The 17,844-nt window shown below is 31.2% G+C and overlaps 1 protein-coding gene across 3 annotated transcripts in view; it reads left to right on the forward strand.

Annotated features, from left to right (window-relative positions):
- Positions 1–17,844, forward strand: part of Unc13c (unc-13 homolog C) — a 601,300-nt gene that overhangs the window by 375,601 nt on the left and 207,855 nt on the right. For all 3 annotated transcript variants that reach the window (XM_058584813.1, XM_058584812.1, XM_058584814.1), the window contains one exon: positions 3,172–3,305. In XM_058584813.1, coding sequence (XP_058440796.1) covers positions 3,172–3,305 — 134 coding nt within the window. The remainder of the gene's footprint in view (positions 1–3,171; positions 3,306–17,844) is intronic.

A 17,844-nucleotide genomic window follows, 5' to 3' on the forward strand; every position in this document is an offset into this window, starting at 1 on the left:
CCAAGAAATGATTATACAAAGCAAAGTTTGACAAAGATGGTCTTACAGAATTACAATGTATGATAGATTATTGAAGGATTCAAGAAGTCTTGGAATAACTAACTTTGTTTAAACAAATGTTTTCTTAAGTTATTTGAGCATGGGTTATGTGTGTGTTCGGTGTGTGAGTGAGTGTGTGTGTGTATGTGTGTTAATGAGGAAGAGAGAGAAAAATACTAGCATCCAATAAAACTAAAGTTAGAGAAACACACTTTGTCAAAAGCTGTTTTTATCCTTCTTACTAGTAATTCTTCAAATACACACCTGACATGTGTTTTTGCATTTAAATTATGCATTTTGCATTTCTTTCACCTTAACTATTTTCCAATCAACTCCCAAGAGGAAGTATTTCATGATTATATGCTTATTAAATAAATGAACAGAAATATTTCATACCAATTCTCACAGTCCCATTAAAGTGAAGACATCATCTGTTTCTAAAATATTTTTTTTTTACCTATCATGTTCTCGATATTGGTCTTCTCTTGATGGGATAAGCTTGTATTTTCATATTTGGCATCATGAAAGTGTAGGGTACATCTTATCGGCTTGTCTGCATATACTTTTCAGTAGTGAAATATCCTTTGGAAACAATCATTAGATGCTTTTTTCAGCCAATTCTAGAGCCTATCAACATTCTGCTTCAAAAAATTCTCTCCCCATTGCACCCTCACAGACTTTCTTTCAAATCTCTTATTATAAGAATTCTTCAACAAAATAATTTTTAGCCACTATTACAATAATCACTTTAACTTCAATTGATCTAATAAGCTATATTCTGTGAACATGTTATAAACTTTTGTTGTAATTAAAGTGTCTATTATGGTTATGTATTCTCATTATGATAAATATTAATACAGAGGAATTTCAGTAAATATGAATACTTATTAACTTTCCTAAATTTTCTTATCATCTATTACCTTAATTTTTCCAATGATAAGGCAAAATATTTAGTAGGCTTCTAGGCTATATCAAAAAGTTACTTTGAAAATTTAAGTCTTAATAAACTCGGTAAATTTTATAATACACCTGATTGTATCTCATATTCTTAAACATGCAGTCTATTAAAATGGAGAAAGCCTGATTTATGCTGCTGCAGTGTGCTGTGTATAAAATTAATGATTCAGCATCCAGTTTGGTTTATTCTGATGTAATATATATGGAATTTGATGCAAAAAATTGCACCATTATTAATCCTCTGGTGTCATAGAAATACAATATGTGACACCTAAGGGAATTCAGAATTAATGCATACTCAATTACTCTGTCTCTACATTTTCCATATCAGTCTTTGCAGTTGATGATAAGTAGTGTGATGTTAGACATATCATCTATAATAATTTCCTTTTATTTAATCACACTACTTAAAATATGTAAGACATGTTGTTTAGCCATGTACACATCATGGTGATTAATGATGGTCTCCTAATATAGCCCACTGTGGCCATCAGAACTAATTTTATTTACAGCCTTCACAACTCACCAGGTTGTTCAAATTTCTAAATGCACCAAAGAGAGAGAGAGAGAGATTGGGTTTAATAAAATGAGTCAATAATTACATTATTGTGGCAATACTAAAGTTCTGTTCACAAAACAAAAATAAATTTCAATTAAAAAATCTAACTTAAAAATCAGACAAGCCGGATATTTGTAAGCCTGCCTTGTTCTTCCTAAGGATCCACTGACAGGATTTGATATACCTCAGGTATTGAAGGAGAAAGTCTGCCAACAAGGAGTTTCAAATGGTTCTCAGGGACCAGATATATATATATTCTTTAGATTCTGAAGATTGCTTATAGTTTGTTCTGGCTATTTGAAGTAATTTATGTCAATCACTAATTTTTTGACCATTTAGCTCTACAAGTTTTAACATCCTTTACATTTTCAACATAAAGTTAAATAGATAGCTTTTGGAACTACCCTAAGATAATATGTATCCCTAAAGTCTGTGTGTACAGGTCTCTAGTAATAAGTGAATGAACTATGGGGCCATATTCTAACTCAACTGAGAACAATAATAGGGTGACAGGTTATCCATGTATGTTTTGGCTGACATTGGAAGATATACATATACAACCATTCAGCACAGGTGGCTGATTTAATGATGGCAAAAGAAATAGCAATTAAATATGACAATAGATTGGGCCATGTAAAACTGAATATACCATTTTCATCAGAGTTTTTGTGTTTCCTGAGCCACAAATTGAAGTTTTCAGATATCCTAGACCTATAATCTTGTAGATGATTTAGCAAAAATAGTCATATAAGCCATATGTTCCACACTTATTTGCATACTTGAGTGGAAATTACCTCTGCCTATATTTTTTCACCTAATTTTAAAAGTATATAAGAAGAAATTGCTGTATGAATACCCACCAAAATAAATAACCAGAATAACTTATCTATATGTTGAAAAGAAGTATATAGGTTGAAGTAAATTCAGATCATTCCAGGCCACACTCTCCTTTTAAGAGGTGAGGGTTAAAAAAATTCAGAAAGTGTAGTAAATTGAGCATTCAAAGATTATTTAAATAAACAGGAAAAGAGAAGATGATAGATTTACAAAATTTTAGTTAATTGAATAAATTTGTGGGCATACAGGAGAAATTCCAGACAGTTTATATAACACTGTAGAATTTCACAGTATGATTTTGTAATGAGGCAGTTTTGAATTCTGCACACTTTGTGACTTTGGCTAAAACATTTACACATAAGTTACACATACACACACACACACACACAAACACACACATTCATAAACACACCCATCTTTACATACACGAAGCTCAATCTCTATTTGTGAAAGAAGCCACACTGAGAGGATAATTTCTGCAATACTCTGTGGGCATAAATTGCAGTAGAAGGAAAAGAAACATTTATTCTATATCCAAATAAAAGAGCACTGTAAGGTAAAACAAAACAAAGGAATGATTAGAAATACAGGCGTTGCCTCTCTGAATTTATCCTGTGGAATGCCATTCAAGGAAGAAAGGAAACATGAGTTTAACAGCTTTGTCTCAGATGATTTAAGAGTTTCTCATAACATTTTTATCTGATCCTCCTATTTGACGGTGACATCTAAAATCATCCCATTTAACTTTTTCTTTTGCATGTTGTGTACCTTGTGAGCAGAATAAGAAACAGGACATTCCTCGGGAAGATCAGGGACCCACCACCAAGAATTTGGATTTTTGGCCCCAACTGATTACATTGATGGTCACCATCATTGATGAGGATAAAACCGCCTACACACCAGTGCTAAATCAGTAAGTATTCTGTTTTTAGAAATGAATGGGTTTCATTCCACTAAAGTTAAAAAATATACATTTTATGCACAGCCTGTATTATGATGCCAGTAAAAAACTTTTCTTAAATTAAGCTTCAGAAAACAGTATTTTTCTATTTTTATCAGTAAATATCAATTCAGCAATACTATGAATTTTTCAGTTTCAACCTTGTCGAGTATGGTTGTTTGGACATGGAGACATATTTCTCAAGACTTTATTTTTATTTCATCTAGAAAAGTTCCCTCTTTCCTGTGGTTCTTTTCATAACCATTCCATTATTTCCAAAGATAAAAAGTACTCTGCTTCCCCAAATTAAAAAAAAAAATGTTATAGAGCTAGTATTAAACATATTCCACTGTGGCTTTTAATAATAAAGACCTTGGCCAAAAAAAATGCCTCCAAAGTAGTTGTGCATGTTGGATTTAATAAAGTTAATGCAATATTTAGTAGAACAAGTCCGCTTTTGCAACCTATGACCTGTGGTTCTATTCCTCAAGATAGGGTAGATAGGTTAAATTCATGACTATTCTGTAAGTTTAAAATAATCATCTTCTCAAAATGCCACTATCTATGAGACCTTTGCCAAATTCTCTAATTTTCCTGGGTCTCGGTTTTCTTCTATGTGAAATAAAGACATACTACTAGATAATTTCCAAGATCCAATTTCATTTAATGTTACACATATTGAAGGTGAAAAGTAACAGACTACAAACCAGGAACTCACAGTTGTGTTAACTGGAGTAGTTAGTTGGTAAGACATGAAATGATGTGGGCAGCTAGGACAGTAGAAGTAGGCAAACTATGAAGTAGAACAATGAAGTAGCTCAACAGAGAACCAGTTTTATAGAGTTAAAAGTTTTGATGGGTTAAATTAAAATTCCAATTGCAGGAGGAATAAAGTATCCCAATTTTCACCCTTTCTGCCTCTCAATCATCCATTATCTCCTGCCTCAGTTTCCTCCTAATTGTGGAGGATATGTCCTATCTTATGTCTGCAACCACTACAGCTTCCATTTATCTTTTCACTTTTTTACCACTTTTCTCCAGACCTAATCCTTGTACCCACGTTTGCTTCCTGCTAGTCACAATGTCTCCTGACCACCACCTGTAGAAACCTCACTATTTTATTCTCCTTTGTTAGGACTAGGTGACCTCTCTTAATTCAAGGCATGTCCTTTTCACATCATGGGTCCTGGGAAGTATTTTGTCTACTTGATATCTGCCAGTTTCTTGGAATAGATTTACTTTCTCATTCATTCTTTGGATCTTTCTTGAGGACAGAGTAACCGGTTTTTCTAAAGATTGGGAGACCAATAATGTAAAAACAAACATTTTCTGAGAAATACAATTTAAGTTACTTGATTATATTTGATTCGATCATAATATAAAAGTTATATAACATAAAACATATAAAAGTGATATGATTGTATTTGTTCAGATTTTAAGGATATTCTAAAGCTTTTTTGCGTAACTGAGATCATTCAATTTTGTTTCTTACTCATTTTAATTAATGCCTTACAGTGAACTCAAGTGGATATTGAGATGTGGTCTTGGTGGCCAATATAGCATTTGTATAATTTGATGAAATTTTTGTTCACATCTGCTTTAATTACATAATGCATCGTCACATCAAGTTTCATTACTCATCCCATTGGCTACTTGGGCTGTGTTTCACAGAGTAAGAAATACAGACCACAGGTCTGGATCACAGGAGCTACAAGTTGACTTTGCAGATTCTGAGCCCTCTCCTAAATTTGGAGTCAGAAAATCTGCAATAGCACTGAAGTCTGCAATATTTATGAAGAGTCTCTCATGTGCCCTGTGTGTACTAACAGATGAGGCCCAAACCAATTTGTGAAAGATATGTCAAGCTAAAACAGGTTTGGGTTTTGTTTTGGAAGACATGGCTAGTAAATGATTAAAAAATACAGGACATTTTAAAATCTCCTTCTGTGTAATCTAGGATTATTGATATAAATAATTTATTGAATGAATTTTTTATTGCTTTTATGACTGAGAAATAATTGAAAGCTTTTGTTAGTTTATATTATATAATGTTTATAGTAATTGTAGAATGTAAACATGAAGAAAAGGATTTCTTCTATCTTGATCACTATATATATTCAGGCATATATACTTATTGAATGAATGAATAAAGTAAATCCTTGTGTGTGAGTCAATATCTATTTTCTCTGTTTTTGCTTTATTGATTGATTAATTGATTCATTATTTAAGCAACATTCTCTCAATTTTAAACTTTTTTTATGAGGTTGCTTTCTAGAGGCTTATACAAATTTCACTGACACTGAAAAATATTAGTCAGAATATTTCAGAATTAGATATAGGTTTTCTCTCTCTAACTGGTTTATCAAGCTACTATTAAATATAATAAAACTGCACATTTTAAAGCATGTAATTTGATTAGTTTTGATATACGCATTTAGCCACAAAACCATAGTCCCTATTGAGATAATGAAGAAATCTCTCTCTTTAGTAAGTTCCCATGTGCCAGTGGAGGGGCTGGGTAGTAGGGCACTACCCAGCCCCTCCACTGTCCCCAGGCAGTCACTCATTTGCTTTCTGATGCTATAAATTAGTTTGGAAATGTTATTATTACATGCACTCTCAGATCTGTCTTCTTTACTTCAATTTAACTATTTCAAGACTCATTCATGTTGTTTTGAGTTTTTTTTTTTTTGAGTAATATTCTATTGTATGACTATACCACAATATATTTATCTATTCATCTGTTAATCATTGTTTGGATTTTTTTTAAGATGAAGTTGTTGTGGATATTTGTTTATTGTCTTCTATAAACATACTTCATTTCTGTTTGATCATTTTCCAAAGTGACTGTACCTTTCTAATACTTGGGACTATTGGTCTTCTAATTTTACCCTTTTAAAAAATTTTATAGCAGTATTTCAAATTTCTTGAATCCTAATGTAGTAGACCTTCTTTTCATGTATTTATTTGCAATTCATATTTTTGATGGTTTGTGTTCACATCATTTTCCCATTTCCCAATTGGAGTGTTTCCTTGTTATTGTATTGTTTTACTGATTTATGTATTCTAGATGAAGGTCTGTTATCAGACAAAAATTTTATAATATATTGTCCTAGTTTGTAACTTTCTTTGTCATTTTTAATTAGTATCTTTTAGTATCTTTTAAAGAGCAAAGGTTTTGTGTGGTTTTTTTTTAAAATTCTGATTTGAGTAATCAAATTTATTGACCAGATTCTTTTATCGTTCAGGCTTTTCATATGCTATTTAAGAAATTCTTGCAACACCCAGGATCAACTTGCAACATCACGGTTTTATTCTAGATATCTCACATTGAGATCTATCATTCATTTCCAGTTAACTTTTTTATACATGTGTGACAAGAGATTTTAAGGTTCATTGGTTTGCTTGTATATATTTATCTAAAATTTTCAGCTCCACTTGTAAAATTATCCTTTCTTAATTGAATTGTTTTGGCACCTTTGTCAAAAAGCAATTGACTATATACATAAGAGTCTAATTCTGTTCTTTCTTTCTATTCTGTTCTGTGTGTGTGTGTGTGTGTCTATATATATATATATATATATATATATATATATATATATATATATATATAATCATTACATTAGTACCACTCTTCTTGGTAAAGGTGGTTTTATGACATATTCTCAAATATCATAAGCTTGTCAACTTTGTATTTTAAAAAGCTGTTTCATTAATCTAGTTCCTTTGCAATTCCACTTAAATTTTGAATTTGTGAATTTCTGAAAGAAAAATGCCTGTTGAACTTTTGATTGTAATTATGTTGAATATATGAATCAATTTGGGGAAAACTGAAACCATAAACAGATCAGTTCTTATGGTCTATAAGCAGAGTATATATCTCCATTCATTAAGGTCTTTCATTTCTCAAGGCAATGTTTGTCATTCTTAGTGAATAGGTTTTGCAAATTTTTTTTCCAAATCTTTTAAAATATATCTTGATTGCTATTGAAAATTATATATTTTCCTTCAATTCTCTTTGTTGGTAAAATACAGTTATTTTATGTATTCCTCTAAATTTAGAAAGGCCATTGTCAGCCTTTCTAAATTTACTTCTATTTTTGTAGATTTCTAATGATCTTGTCAACAATAAAGATAGCCCAACTCATTTCTTTCCAATATGGATGTCATTTGTTATTTTTCTTGCCTTATTTCTCTAGTACAATAATATCTCTAGTACGGTATTGACTAAAACTAGTAAGAGCAGATAAAATATCCTTGTTGTAATTCCAATCTTATGGGGAAAGCTTGGAATCTTTCACCAATATATATGATGTTAACTGAGGGATTTTTACAGATATTCTTTATGAAATTGATGAAGTTTAGTCCTATTCCTATTATTCTGAGAGTTTTTATTATGAATAGCTATTTTATTTTCTCAAATATCATTTCTACTTATATTAGAATAATTATATAATTTTTTATTCAAGTCTACTAGCATGACGAATTGTACTTAACTGATTTTTAAATTTAAACTGAGCTTACGTTTCTGGGATGTATTTCCCATAATCTTGATATGTAATCCTTCTTATATATCAGATTCAATTTTTGCTTCTATTTTTATGAAGATATTAGTGTGTTTTTTTTTTTTATATCCTCTGCCCCATGCTTGGTATCCAACCAAGTCCTCATACATGCTGGGCAAGTGCTCTACCCATAAGCTATACTCCCATCTTTGCTTATAATATCTTTTTATGATGTTTATATCAATATAATTATGGCTTCATATAATGAGTTGGAAAGTATTGTCTTTGTTTTGATTATTTTCCAGAAAAGTATTTATAAAATTGAAAATTTGTTTTTTGAGATTTTGTAGGATTTACCAGGAATGTCATCTGGGAATAAAGTTTTCTTTGTAGAGGTTTTTTAGACTAAAACTACAATTTCTTTATTAGATGTAGGGATAATCAGATTACTCATTTGTTCTTCATTAAGATTTTGCAATTTGTGTCTTTCAAATGATTATTTTCACTACATTTTAGTCTTCAAATTTCCTATCATATAATTGCTCATGACATTCTCTTATTATCTTCTTCTTGTCTATAAAATCTGAAATGCTTTCCTCTGTCTCATCCTTAATATTGATATTTTATATCTTCTCTCTTTTTCTTGTTCAACTGTGTAGACATGGATTTTGTTGATATTTTTAGAAAAAACTGTTTTGGGTTTTATTAAATTTCTTAATTATTTTTGCTATTAGATTTATTTGTTTTCTTTATTACTGTCTTTGTTAGTGGAGATAACTATTAAGCAACTACAGCAGAAACCCATTGAAAAAATATGAGGGCCTTGTACATAACGATGGAGTATTTGGATCAAGTTTATGAAGTATTAAGAAGATAAATCAAGTAATATTTTTTTACTACGTTGATGGGAATGTTAAGGAAGAAGGTAGAAAATAATTAAGTGCTTGCTATATTTATAGACATACATTTTTTAAGGTAATGAATTCAGAAGGACATATCAATATAAGAAAATTATAGAGATTCGATTACCTATGTGATATTTAAGTGTTATATGCAGGAAGCAATTGTATACTTAGATATGAAATTGTTTTAGATTGATGTCAATTAAATATATAAGGGAAGTTTACTGTATATACCTAAAGAAATAATATTTCTTTGTATATACTCATAAAATTTTACTCTTATTTCATTTAAGATGTTATTATTTTTCCTTCGTTTTTATAATGCTTATCAAAATAAAAGCCAAAACATATTTCATCCCTTCTATTTGTAACACAACTACTTACAAAAAGTTATCCCTTTACTGTGATTGTATTATCTTTGGTTTTCTTTTAGCTTTCTTCAAAAGTATACATACACTGAAATTGCAGCTTATTTTTACTCTGCATTAAAAATATATATCATAGTATCCAATGTGTTGAGTAGAAAATGGACAAATTTTTAAAAATTTACCATTTCATTTGCAAAGAAGTATGCTGTTTTTATTTCATTGGGGTTATGGGAAAACCCATAAGATATATGATTCTCAAATTGTATATTTTAAAAGGTAATGTATTTCATTTGTTGTGGTGAGGGAGATTGGGTATAAATTACTTTGATCAGGGACTTTTATCTTGTTCTTTTTGTTCTGGAAATAATGTTCAAAGTAGTAAAGCTGTTGATTTCTTTTTTTGCCCTATGGCTTTTCTAAATTATTATTTTTTATTTATTTTTTTATTGGTTGTTCAAAACATTACAAAGCTCTTGACATATCATATTTCATACATTAGATTTAAGTGGGTTATGAACTCCCATTTTTACCCCAAATACAGATTGCAGAATCACATCTGTTACACATCCACATTTTTACATAATGCCATATTAGTAACTGTTGTATTCTGCTACCTTTCCTAAATTATTTTTTATATTAAAGTGTTATAAAAGTGTTCATCGTATTAAAAAGTATAGGGAAATGTACAATACAACATCATATATCAATCTCTTAAATTCAATAGTTACCAAATTTTCTCAACTTTTTCAAATATACTCGATTTTTGTTTTCTCTGAAATATTTAAACAAAACTCAAGGCACATTTTATTTAATTCCTTCATGCTTCAGAATTTATTTCTAAAAATCATAGCTAATTTTTTGGACGTCCCAATATCAGATCACAAGTGATAATAATAAAGTTGGTATTGGGTAATCCCTATTCCACAGTTAAATGCCCCATGGAACTATTTCCTAATTGGTAATCAAATGTCCCTGATTTTTGTTAAAAATGCCTTTTTATATTTGACTTGTTGCAATCAGGACTCAACTGAGGGAAAAGGATAGCCAAAAAAATTCAAACATTTGTGCCAAAAAGATTTTTTTGACATTACAGTATAAAAGAAAACATAACCAATTTTGAAAGTTTTGACTCATGTAAATTATAGCCATTTAAAAGTAGATCAATTGTTTCTCTGCAAATTACCCAAACAATACATCATATGAAAAGAACAAGAATTAAACTCTTTATGAAATTTCCAATTTTTCACTTCCCTAATTACACATCACAGAGGAACAAACAAGTTGATCCTGGATTTTTTTTTAAGGATTTGATTTGCTTGCTAGAAAATTTTGATACAAGTAGATATATGTTACATACATCATCATCTTCATATAGGGAACTATGAAAATTGAATGGGATCAGGCATTGCACTAAGCATTTTCGTAGTTTACATAATTTAATTCTCATAACATCGGTACCATCATTTTCTCCTACTTTCAGATGCTGAATCTGAAGCACAGAGGTGATTAAATGACTTTGTTTCTCAAGACCACATATCTAGTAAGAGGCAGATTCAGAATCTAAACAACCCTTTGAATTAACAAAGATATTGATTATAAGGAAAATGATTACAGGAGTAAGATGATGGACATCAATCCTTCAGTCCAACCCAAACATCTTCTGATGTTTTAATGATTAATCTGGATCTGGTTATGATTATTTGCAACACAACTACTTACAAAAAGTTAAAAGGCACCAGTTTCAATAGAATGTAAACTAATAGAAAAAAAGTAAGAAATGTGTTATCACAGGAATAAATAACCAGTTATTTAGGCTGTCCTTGTCCATCTCCACCCCCTTTCCCATTTCTGGAAGGCATTTCTGTTGTTTTATACAATGTTAATCTCAGTAGTTAAACTAAATTCATCCCCAATTTTATTTTTCACATTAAAATTAAGTATGTGCTTGAAGATTCAAGTTCATTAAAATAATACCTTAAGTCATAAATGCAAATAAAGGGAAAACAAAAAGATAAAAGGGTGATTGGTTTTAAATAGCATTTGCAATTGACTGATTTTATAAAAAGAGAAAACCTAACTACAAAAGGAAAACTTGTCAATATAGGAAGTTATCAATTAGATGAGCTCACTTACCAATCTATAACCTGATTTTCAGCTTTAAATGCAGTGTTATGGTTTCAGTTTCTCTTTAATACACCTTTCACTTATAGAGTAGTTTATAATAAATCAATAAAGTCCTGCTCAATAAAATTTGTCCTTCTCAGTTGTTCTGTCTGTTTATGATAATGACAGTTAGTTGCATTCATGTATGTCAAGTGTTCTTAAATGCAGAACATCCTAACAGAACCTTTTTAAAATAATAAGCTGAAAGAGCACAACAAACTAAATGTCTCCTGAGTTCTAGCTATCATAAAGTTTCCGTTGTGTAGCACAGAGGCATTAGCACAGAGCCATTGCTTACTCATTTATTACAATGAACATACTTCTTCAAAGACATCTTTGCACATCACAATAATACTTCACATTTAATGGATTCTAATTTTATCTGTTGTGACTAATGAATCAGAATGATCAAGTTTGGCAGCAGTAGATTATGTTTTCCTTATTTCACTAAGAGATTTGCAAGATAATAAATTGGTTTATTAAATTGTTGAATCTCATAAGACTCAAGGTTTAAAATATTTATACTTTGTATTAATTGCTGCAAATTAAAAACAGGAGATATTCTTATAATGGTAGAATGGATCAGTTATTTCATTAAACCGCCTCTTGATAAATTATAGGTTAAGTTAAGCTGACTGCATGAAGAATGAAGAAGTGGACTTTACATTAGAGAGTTTAATTTGTATATAGAAAATGTAACAAATTCAGATTAGTGTTGTACCGGAAAGGGGTTCAAGGAGGTCCCTAGGCAGAGGATATCTCTACCTGGACCTTGCAAGCTCTTAAGACAGAAAAGAATTTAAGAATGCACCAGGTTTTATCAGAGGAGCCCTATCAGAAAGTAAAAGGTGAAAATCTACATTCTCCAAGCAGAATACCAGCTATCTGAAGAGTGTGAAGTAATGTTTTGGTGATCACAGGCTTTTCTTTTAAAGAAAACTTGCAAGAAGGGGTGGACATAGGGAGATATGTGGGGATGGAATCAACCTGATGACACAAGATATTTTATTATGTTCAGCCTGTCTCTGGATTCTTAGGTCTATGTTGTCCTCGCTACCTGGTTCATAAAGGTAACATTGTGAATGTACCTATATTATAGGTTCTTAAAATAGCTTACCTTTAAAAAAAAGGAAAAAAGAACATTACATTACCTTTTGTTCAGCCTTTCTAAAAGTGAATGTGTTAGTGCATTGTGTAGGCTCATTAACAGAACAGAAAGCAATTTTCATAAGTGAGTGAATTTGTAGTCACATTAAGATAAACAGATTTCTCGAGTTTGGTAGTAATAGGCCTGGGAGAAATACTGGCCTTGTGAGAAAAACATGAGAAACTTCAACACAAGACTTTCAGATTAAAGTTTTAGTTTCCTCTTTCTTCTTTTTGTCTCATTTCTACCTATCTTTTATCCTTTCTTCTATCCTACTTCAATATGAGAAAGATAAACACATGAATATATATGCATACATTTTAATGGAATAGTAGTATTAATATACCATTTTATGTATACTTGTTAAACTTTTAAATATATATTATTCCTCTGAGTAGCAAACAGGAAATGGTTGCAGAAAGTTAATAGGTTTTTCAGTTCTTCTTCTATTACAGTTTGGAATTTATTTCTGATTAGTATATGAACTGCTAGTGTGTCAGTTAGGATTTCTTAAGCTATAAAACTAGTTTACTCCTGTGAGTACATAAAAAAATTTTTTTCCTCTGCAATCAAGTTTATTGCTATTAATTCTATTAACATTTTTTTCCTGGTGACTAAAAACTAGAAAACACAAATATAAACTTCCATTCATTTTGTGTGATAATTATTTTTCCATTAGAAATCAATGGAATCTGAATAATACTTTCCTTTATATCTCACTTATAATTAGAATTTTATTATCAACAGCAGCAAAAATTTATTGAATGTTCATTATGTGGTAGTGAGTATACAAAATATTTACCTATAAAAATCTCATTTAATTCAAATAACAGCATGTAAAACTAATAATAATAATAATACAATTATTATCATCCCATTTGCGGAAGAGATAATTAATATTTAAAAAGACTGCTAACTGCTCTATTGTGTAAATTAGGTAGCTAGGAGAGGGAAAATCAGATCTCTGTCTTCTGAACTTCATTGAGGTTTAGCCTCAGGCTCTTACTGCTGTGGATTATATAGAAGAAATAGCCGGAAATGTGTTAAATTATGGAAAATTATCCCCTAGCATAAATATGTAGATGGTGTAGACTTCTTAGCTACCCAAAGAAAAGGCAACAGTAAACAACAATGGAGGGTGTTGGAGGAAAACAACTTTGCTTTTAAAATCATGCTTTGGAACTGGGAATGAAGCATAAATTAAGCACATAAATTTTGGTGCCAAACTGAAGCCACATATTTACAAATCTATGAAGAAAATTTGAATACAGTGCAAAAAACACTATTATGAAAATATAATTTTTTTTGTCTCTTAAAAATTGGAAACTTAGGGCTGGGGCTATAGCTCAGTGGTGAAGTACTTGCCTTGAAAGTGTAAGGTACTGGGTTCAATCCTCAGCACCACATAAAAAATAAATAAATAAATAAATTTATTTTTAAAAAGTTAAAAAAAAATTGGAAACTTAAAGCCTAACTAGCAGTTTACTGGGTACTTGACAAAATATATATTTAGAGAAAAATAGGATGTCTTTCCTCTTCAAGCAACAATTTTCTTTTATTTTTGATCTGTTGTATTTTGTTCACAATTTTGACTTTTTTCTCCATTTTTTCCATAGATGGAATGGAGTAAAGGTATTATTTTGGAAACTTGGTTTTAAAAACCAACATATATTCATGTGTTTATTTGGAAAATCCAAAAGTCTTCCCTGCACGTGCCATTTCTCAAATTGCTTCAACTTAAAATATTCACCATTATAAAGTATTTGTATTGTAAAATTATAAAATTTGTAAATATTACCAGGTTATGCTCTGGCTTTTGGGGTTACTTAAACTATTTGGAGCGGAAACATATGTGTGTATATATTCTTATATATATGAGTGTGCATATGTATGTATATAAAATAATACTTAAATTATATATGTAATATATATAAAATATACATATAAAATGTTGGTGGTGCAAGGACACTAGGGTGAAAGAAGTTCAGGGAAAGGAAAATATCTTTTCCTTCTAATTTTCTTAGTTCTTAGCCAAGGTCCCAATAACAAAAGACAGATTAACAAAAGAAAAGCATAAAGACTTATTTACTGTCAGTTTTATGAGTCATAGGAGCTTTTATAAGAACATGAAGAGCCAAGAATTGGTTAAATCTGAGTGATTTTGTGCTAGATTTGATGAACAGTACAACTGAGAACAGCTGTTTCAGGAAAAAAAAATACAGTAAGTATGAGATAAGTGTATTCACTGGGGAAAACAGGAAGACCTGTTCACTCAGATTCCTTTTGGACTCCCTGTGTCCTCAAAGATAAGGAGGCTCCTTTCCTCTGGGTATAGGGATGGCTCCTCTCACCTTTCATGTGAGGGAAGACCTACAGACTTGCTTCAGGGGAAAATCCAAAAGTCTTCCCTGCACATGCCATTTCTCAAATTGCTTCAACTTAAAATATTCAGTATTTGAAGGTGTCATATTTTGGGGTAGAATATTCTGAGCCCTATCAAAAGAAATATTTTATAATTCTAGGGAAAAATGGCTAAAGAAAAAAAATATAATTTTGATCTGTTCTAAACTTTAAGCAAACATCAATAAAATCCTGCTAGGTAAGTTAAATCCTGTGCCAAGAGTAAATTATAAATTTACATAATATGTAATACACTGTCACAAATTTAATATTCAGTGATTTATGATCCAGTTTATAGTGACTATGCACTTTTTGATTTCCTTATCTGTGCCAGTAATTTAATCATTGTTAATCCTCTTTGAGTACTTCAGACAACTTTAGAGGGAGGTGATACCTGGGCTGTGTTTTGAAGAGAGAAATAGTATTTAAGATTATATAGAAATAAAAGAGGAGAGAAAATAGGAAGGGGGAAATGACCAGAAGATATCAACATCAAATATATCAATAAACAGTAAGTAATGTGGAAAATTAGACCACAGTTAGTTGGAGAATGGAGATGAAAGAAGTGAGATTTGGAATCAGATGGCCAGGAGCCAAGATAGTCATGTTAAGAAATGTTATAAGCAATTGATGGTTTTTTCAAGATGGTTTGAAATATTATGGTCTTTGTTTATAAATGGTGAATTAGGTGGTAGTATAGAGGGTTCCATATATGGGAAATAGAAGACATGGAGGCCAAGAGATGAATTAACAGTCTGAGGCAATTCTTGAGGTAGGTAAGAACAATATCTGGAGTTAGGGATGTGAGAGTATTAATAGAAAGACAGAGGCAAATGCCATAGGCATGCCAAAGAAGAATCCACAGGAGAGTAGAAGGAAGAGACACTGTGGAGTGTGGCAGAGGTTGTTGATGACAAGGTTATCTACATTCACAGGATAAATAGTGATGATGCCTTTTATTAAACTATGTTAGAAAGAGAAATATTTCCAAATGCACCCAGATATCTCAGACATGAAAATTTTTTTCTCTATTAAAGTGTATTTAGCAAAAATTACATCTTGAAATTTAAATTCATAGAGGGTATGGTACAAGAACTGGAGGCCTATGGAGAATCATTAGATACCTATGAGAAAATCAGGTTCAAAAAAGGCCTAATTGGGCTGGGATTGTGGCTCAGCAGTAGAGCACTCGCCTAGCACGGGCGGGACCTGGGTTCGATCCTCAGCACCACATAAAAATAAAGGCATTATGTTGTGTCCATCTACACCTAAAAAATAAATTTTAAAAAAGGCCTAAATGTTCATCAGGGTTTTTTTTAAATGGCTTTTAGTTAGATAAGTAAATATTTTTCACTGTCATTTCATTGAAATGTCTGATATTAGAGTACGTAAACATCTCTTTTCCTATGTTTATTAGGTTTTTATGGTTTTTTCTTTTTTAATTACCCATTCATCTCATCAGCCACTTTTTAAACATTCATCTTCTTCCTATAGACTTGTAACAGTTCTTTTCATATGAATATTATGATCCCATTACTTTTTTTAAGGACTGTGTGTATTTTTCCAGAGTGTTGTTTTTATTTTAAGTGGTGTTTTGATTTTGGTTTAGGTTTTGCCCTTTTAAGGATTTAACAGAAGATGTGAGAACCTTTAACCACAGTTTTTCAAGAATAAAAATCAAACTTGATGGTGCTTATGTAACTGAGAAAACCCTGAGACTAACTTCTTATTTTTAGGTTCTGTTTTAAAATTATTCCGTGGAATCTTCTAGATTAAAGAAAAAAAATATTTTAGAAGTCACATGGAGAGTCTTTTCATATAATAATTGCAGTCATTAATTGGTTGCACAGTTAATTTTATTTATCCTTCTTCAAAAATCCACACAAATCTCACTTTCTTCAACTAACTTCTGTGAATGCCCATACCAGTATGTTCTTCTGCATCTTATATTTTTGGCTTTATCTTTTTCAGTAGTTTCCACTTACTGCTATATTATATCCTTTTCAGTTGTAAACCATGTTTCTTAGTATCACATCCACTCAAGGGTAAAAAACAGAATGCAAAAGCAGCCTCATAGAATATCTTTGGCTCTTGTAGCTTGTGCTCTCTGGGCTGTCCCCTCAGTGTCCCTCGGTTACCTTGGACATTCTTCATTCTCCTTTTCTATTCTCCATGCTCCTATTCTCTGTGTAGGTCTTTTTCTGAACCCCTTTGATATCACTGTGGGCAACATCACTTACAGCATACTCCAAATTTCCTATCCCTACTGGTGCCTGATAAACAAAGCTTCAAAATCTCTTGTTGCCAAAATTATTCTTACTGCTGGCCATTTCTGTAGAGGTCACAGGAATCATTCTCAGTGTAACTGCTGCCACTTCTGGTGAGAACCAATCGTGATAGTTACTGTTTTACTGAAACTTTATAGTAAAACCACTGCTTCCCACAAATTTTCGTATCCTTTCACTCTGTATTTTCTTTCATAGCACGTATCTCACTTTTTAATTTTGGGTGCATACTTATTTTTTTTAAATTTCTGGTCCTATTAGATTGTAAGCTTCAGAGAACCAAAGACCCTGTCTGTTTTATTTAGTAGCAAGTAATTGGCCCTCAGCACTTGCTGGACTTTTGGATAATAGCTACTTGTTATAGGGATGTTGAACAAATGGCATTAGCAGTCATTTGCATTATATTACATCGTACTTTATTACTTGTAAATTTATAAAATTTCTGGATTATTTTCTAAAATAAATATGAAAAATTTGATTGAAAGATTATGCATGCATATGCCTCCTTGACTTCAGTTCCCTTTAATCCTCACCCAAACACAACTACTAACATGTTTTTAATATTTTTTTTATATACTCATGAATTTCTCTACACCTTTACGGTATGTGTCTGTTAGAAAAGCATGGTGGATGTTTTCTTTCTCTCGAGAAACTGGCTAATCTGAGACTGAGAGGCTGAGAAGCTATTAGGAAGCAGCAGCTGAAAAACCAAGAAGCTGAATAAGGGGAAAGGAGAGTAATG

The sequence above is a fragment of the Marmota monax genome, unplaced genomic scaffold (genome assembly GCF_021218885.2).
Source record: "Marmota monax isolate L192 unplaced genomic scaffold, Marmota_monax_Labrador192_F-V1.1 WCK01_AAM20220418_F8-fsc00001, whole genome shotgun sequence".
Classification (NCBI taxonomy): Eukaryota; Metazoa; Chordata; class Mammalia; order Rodentia; family Sciuridae; genus Marmota; species Marmota monax.